The sequence below is a fragment of the Nipponia nippon genome, unplaced genomic scaffold (assembly GCF_047370975.1).
Source record: "Nipponia nippon isolate SJK-2023a ecotype South Korea unplaced genomic scaffold, ASM4737097v1 scaffold_8, whole genome shotgun sequence".
Taxonomy (NCBI): Eukaryota; Metazoa; Chordata; class Aves; order Pelecaniformes; family Threskiornithidae; genus Nipponia; species Nipponia nippon.
The window spans coordinates 23,621,267-23,627,266 of record NW_028262402.1 but is presented as its reverse complement, the minus strand read 5'-3'; the positions used below and the strand labels follow the sequence as shown (position 1 = coordinate 23,627,266).

Here is a 6,000-nt window from a genome sequence, read left to right as displayed (position 1 = left end):
TAACAGTTTTTGCTAGGATATAAGGTCAGACACCTGTTGTTCATCAGAAGTCACACGAACACCATTCCACTGCTGAAAAATGGGAACAGAATTACTGGTAAGGCTTCAACCACAGCAGCTATAAGCCCCTCAGTCACTCAGCATACAAAGTTACAAATGACCAAAGCTACTAGCTTTTTTATGAAGACCAAGCTTGACAGTCTTTAATTCAAATACATTTATAATAAGTAAACATTTCAGAATCAAAATTGGAGGGAGTAGACTGAAACACCCACAGACATTCTTGCTTTACTCGCCATCCTCCCAGAGAAGGAGTGGTTATTTCTGATAGTGGTTTGATCAGTACAGAAGACTCCCACAAACTAAAAGCTTTTGTCTTAATTAGATATTAGCTATGTAGTGAAGTACACTCAAGAAGTCCTTGTATCAATTTGGCATTTTTCAAGTACCTGGCAGCTTGTCCTTTTGCAGATAACAAATAGCCCCTTTTTGCCTGCAGAGCGTTACATCAAAATCTATCTCTTCCAGTCCATAAATATACTGAGAATCCTATTTAGCTGAAGTCTACTGGCTGACTCGGGTACTAATGTTAACTTTTCTAAAATGAAAGTATTATGAAACACTTATTTTCTATTTAGCAATACCATACCTCCTTACTGATAGATTTCGGTTGTGCTACTGACGACTTAGACATTATACATGTATGAAATTTTAGAATAATGAAATCCAAATAATTAAAATACACGCTATCTGGAAAAACATCACAGAAGTCTAAGGATAGAAAGCAAAAGTAAAATGCTTTACATACATTTCACTATTTTGTGCAGATAATTATTTAACAGACTACAGCCAACCAATAAAGAAACAAAATACAAACATTTCAGTCTTTCTCTCTCTCTTTTCTCAAGACACTTGACTTGTACTTCGAGCTTAAGTAGTAGTTAAGTAGTTAATCCACTGACACACAACCTAAGCAGAAAATAATTTTTTAGTTGTACCACTAAATTGTTAATATCATTAGTGGTACAACAGCTCAGTGCTGTACCATCAATATTATTTTCTTGGTTACTGTAGAGATAAATTTGTAATCCAGGTAACTGGAATACAACAGTGAAAACTCAAAATATCCCCAAGCTGTGTTCAGGAAATGTTGCACATAGTAGCTTTAGATTAAATTAGAATTTGTTTTCATTGCTAGCATTGCAATGACAGGTGAAATTGTCTCTAAAAGTCAATGTATATTAAAAGGAAGACTGTTACATTTTATGATGACTGAACAAAATAAGTTACAAGTAGGTACCAAGAAGATTCAAAACTCTCTAACCAGAGCTTATTTTCAATAGAAAGGTATGCGTGCAGATTCTTCTGGGTTGGAACAACTTGATTGTTTGCTTGGTATCTCAAGTTATGAACTTTTCTTCCTCATAAAGTGAATAAATCCAAAAAAGTCCTTACTGAACAGCAATAGCTTTATCATTACAACCTACTCAAGAGCAGCAGAATGTCAGTATCTTCAGATGCTTACAGCTGTATTGTAAAAGCTGGTTCAACAAAGGTAGGAAGGTGAAATTTGATTTGATAAAGTCTTATTGTAGCAGGCAAAAATGAAGCTTGCATTTTGTTTGCTGGCAGAAGAATATTCAATTCACAAGAGCGCATATAACAAAACCAAACATGCAATCTATTGCTTTTAAAACTTTTACTGCAACATAACATTGAAGTGAACAGTAATTAGATATCTATTATTTTTCCCAAAAAGAAAAGATGTCGACAGGATAATAATTTTACCTGTATGTATATAGCTTCTCAGATCATTTGAGGGGACAAAGGAGGAGGTGGTGTTTCTCAATGATCAAGACACTTTTAACTGAAATGGTTTTCATTTGGAAAAAAAAAAAAAGCCAACCTCGTTTTAATCCAGCATTAAACAAAATACTGTGCTTCTTGCATTACTTTAACACATCTGAAAAAGCAAAATAACTACCCATATTTTGGCATTCATGTTTACATTTGCTCAGATCTTTTAGATTTCACAAAGCTGCTATCCAGTGTTGCCATGAAATACAGACTGTAGAATCTAGGTAGCACAGGCTACTTCCAATACTGATACTAAGTAGAAAGGAACATGAAGCAGGGCATTACACTACATTTCTGGAACTAGTACAGTAAGAGTGAAAACCTAGAAAAAGTTAATCTACAGTTTATAGAAGGAACTAATTCTCTGCAGAAGCTGATTTTTGGTTGTATATTATTTTACACTGTGTGGTTTTCTGCATCTGCTGATTTAAAGCAGACATACTTGCTGCTGTCTTTGCTTTGTTTCCTGTATTCTCTTCTCCCTCCCTCCCCATATACCATACACCAAGCATTATGAATATAAGCCCAAATATCCCAGACAATCCAGTGAACAAAGTTAGTGTAATGCACTGGTGTGAGGTGTGAAATAAAAAAACGTCTCTCAGTCTTCATCAAAGTTCTGTTGTAGAAGAAAGTTGGCAGCCAAGTTTTCATTCTTCTCACAAGCAAAATATGCCTGTATCACAAGTCCTTCAGGAAATCCTAATGCCTTTAACTGAAGAAAAGAAACACATTTAGAAAGTTCATTTTGTATATAAAGCTTCTTTGTATGTCTAGTATCTTGAGATGCCACTTAAGCAATTACTGCCTTCTTGAAACAAACATTGCTGCCTAGCTCAATACAGCCTTTAGTGAGCGAAGAAGAAGAAGGTGTTGCCTCTGTCTTTAGTAAACAGAATTTTCACTTGAAAAAGTGATTTGAATGAGTCTAATGAAGCAAAATAAAACATGTCACTTTTCTTTTGCTGCCACAGTAAGTCAGTAAACCAGACTTGGGTCACAGCAATGTCTGGAAGTAATGGCACATTGCACTGCTGCAGAAAAAAACTTCAACAGTGCCCATTTTAAACTATTAATTATACAAAGCTCAGGATTTTTAATAAAAGTTGTCCGGAAACAAAGCTCTCCCCAGCCTGTGATCACTAATAACTAGCCCAACACATCACATTAAGCCATACTTTCAATTGTTCCAACTGGACTTTAACTTTTTAAAAAATTGACTACACATTGCAAACATGAGAAGTTGAGAGCAATCTGTCTTCCAGAAGTCAAAGAAATAATTAATGTCTGGGACACAGCGACAACAGGGGATGAGAATACTAGAGAAGAGCTTATTACTGTGCCAAGGGAAATGGGTTTAGGCTGCACTTAAAGGCATTCAGCAAACCAATCTTTGTTTTAGCCAAAGGCAAGTACATACAACCATTTGGAGATTTTCTTAAAATCCTTACAGCACCTGCACGGCATTTTACATACAGGGCAGATCAAATCTCTGTGAGAAACCATGTCCTATTATCCCTTATCAACCATTCTTAGATTTAATTTCATGCTTACAAGCAGCATGAGTGTGTCAGATGTAATACTAAGACACCTGAATTCTGAGGTGTGTCTTTCATGGAAAGGGCAAGAAGCATGCAGGTCTCTGTTGGGTTTTGGAACAGCTTGTAGAGGTAATGCTCTCCTGCATAAAATGGTTTTAAAAGCAAATGCAGCAGACTAGAGAGAATGATCTGTGAAGAAGTACATGGACAAACAGTTTTATTAGACTAATTTTATTAATTGTCAATTTCCTGGAGATCTAGAGAATTGACACCTATATTAAAATTGTTCTTTGCTGATGATTCCTACATAACCTTTTGCTTTGCCAGTTGAAAAACACTGTCTTTGGTATACAAAAACACTACCACAGTATGACATAAGTCTTTGCAATTTGTTCTAAGAAAAATCTCTGAGGCATTGCCATCTATGCAAATCCATATTTAGTCAGTGTTACACACAGTATTTATGAATGCAATATACTGCCCCCAAGTATATTTTTATAGACATGTTAACCTGTATTTTTAGAAAGCTATAATTAACTAATTCTCATGGATAGACAAATAACTGGGTTAAGTAGTGACTTCAACTGATCTACTTAACTATGAGAGCTCTTAGTATCCAAGTACTTTGCAAAGAGTGCTCATGCAGACACACCTTTGTACCTGGAAACCTGTCACAGCATGATCTAGAACTGTACCGTCTGAGGCTTTTGAAAGAGGAATTACCGCCTGAGTTCCCATTCCTGAGGGAAACCTATTCAATCATTAATTATAACAGGCAGCCTCTGATCCCTTAAAAGGGGCTCTGCACCTTCTCAGTAGGACAGATTCAAGACATTTTCGACTCAATTGCTATAAAGCAAGAAGAGATGTGATGTGAAACAAGACTACAACAGCCATGAAATATCAAATATAAAATATCAAAAATGATGCAGAACTACTGAGCAGAAACAAAGTTTAAGTTAATGCGTGTCTTAAGCATGCACCAGAGTCAACACCCTACAACAACAACCAAGCAACATTTCAAAGAAGAAAGGCTCACCCTTTCTATAGCTTCTTTTTCCTGAGGTGTTACTTGAATGTAGTTCATATGACCATTTCCAGCTTCTGCTACTCCTCCAGTGCTGGCACCATCATCACTGCCACTTAAACCTTGGCGGGACTCTAGAACTGGCTCATTCAACATATGAATAAAATGTTCCTGGTGTTGGCTTATTTGCTGTGATGCATGGGAGAATAAAAGAAATATATTGAAATAAAGCGTGTTTAAGCCTGCCAACAGGCAACTAAGAATATTTATCTTCAGTGAATTAAGTAGTCAAAAGAATGTGTAAAAAGTGCATAGAGAAAAATTATTAAAATCTAACCATAAGAAATGCAATTTCATGTTTCAGTTCAATTGCAGTGACCCTGCCCTCTTCCTGATACCCTTTGCACCTCTTATAAAGAGACTCAGACTGATTTCTAACATCATAGAAAATATGTTCTGTACAGCAACAACTGCCGAAAAGCCAACAACAGAATGTTGTAACTACTATTAACACACTATCCCAGTTAACAGCAACATATCCCTTTCTTGTAAAGCTAGATGAAAATTAGCAGCATTATTTTGTTGGTTTAAGATTCACCTGCAGTAGTTGAGGGTTCTCCCGTCCAATCTGCTGCAGCAGTGCCGGTAACAGAGAAGGATTTTGCTGAATAATTTGTCTCATCTGCTGGAACTGAGGCTGATTTCGTAAAAACTCAAGTGGATGTCCTGAAAATCAATAAGTTAACATGTTTTTTAAAAAGTTACCAAGATTCTTAATAAAATACAAACCTACACTATAACTGTAGACAGAAACAGGACATGAAAGTGGACAATGCACCCCTCGTTGAAGAACAGAAGAGCTTGCTTCCTCACACTAACTTACCCTAGCTTTAAGGAAGAATTCTTTATACTAAGGTTAAACAATGCATTTTCTTTTCACCCAGCCTTCTCTCAAGATCCAACAGCCTTCGGTCCTTGATCTCCAGCACTTTTCTCTTTATGTCTCATCTCTCAGTAACATCATTCAGAGACATGTACCCAGCCTACTGTCTTGTCTCTATGCCTACAACAGAGTTCTCTGACTCCTGCAATACCTCAGTTCTGTCCTTCTCAAGCGAGTCTTGCCTTCCCATATATCCTATACTGTTAGGTACCGCCTTGAACGCAGCAGTGTCTGACGCGCTCTGAAATATCCCATTCCCCCCATTCTCTCTTTATGGATGATGTCATGTGTGCCTGTCACTACTGCCTGTAAGTTTAACACTCCGTCCTCTGTCAAGGCTTACATCTTGAACACCATCTCTGCCACAGCCTTAGACAGACCTTTCCTACTCCTTGATTATGCTCCTTTCATTTATTTATTTCCCTTTTAGACAGAGTTCTTTTCAGAAGGCACCAACCTCTCTGTCCATGTGCTGCACTGCTGAGTGAGGAGTCCTAGGTCATTGATAGGTCTCCCAGGTGCTACACCTCACAGCCTTATTGCAGGTTTCTCCCTTGATATTCCAACTTCCAAGCAGTAAATGCATTAGTATAGCCACAGTCAACAGTGCACAGTTAGCCACAGAAGTAGGA

The 6,000-nt window shown here is 37.2% G+C and overlaps 1 protein-coding gene across 12 annotated transcripts in view; it reads right to left on the bottom strand.

Annotated features, from left to right (window-relative positions):
* Positions 1 to 1,301: 1,301 nt before the first annotated feature.
* Positions 1,302 to 6,000, bottom strand: part of RAD23B (RAD23 nucleotide excision repair protein B) — a 42,460-nt gene continuing 37,761 nt past the window's right edge. For all 12 annotated transcript variants that reach the window (XM_087741219.1, XM_087741228.1, XM_087741218.1 and 9 more), the window contains 3 exons: positions 5,024 to 5,151; positions 4,438 to 4,614; positions 1,302 to 2,572 (listed from right to left, as the gene is read on the bottom strand). In XM_087741219.1, coding sequence (XP_087597345.1) covers positions 2,459 to 2,572; positions 4,438 to 4,614; positions 5,024 to 5,151 — 419 coding nt within the window. In that variant the 3' untranslated portion in view covers positions 1,302 to 2,458. The remainder of the gene's footprint in view (positions 2,573 to 4,437; positions 4,615 to 5,023; positions 5,152 to 6,000) is intronic.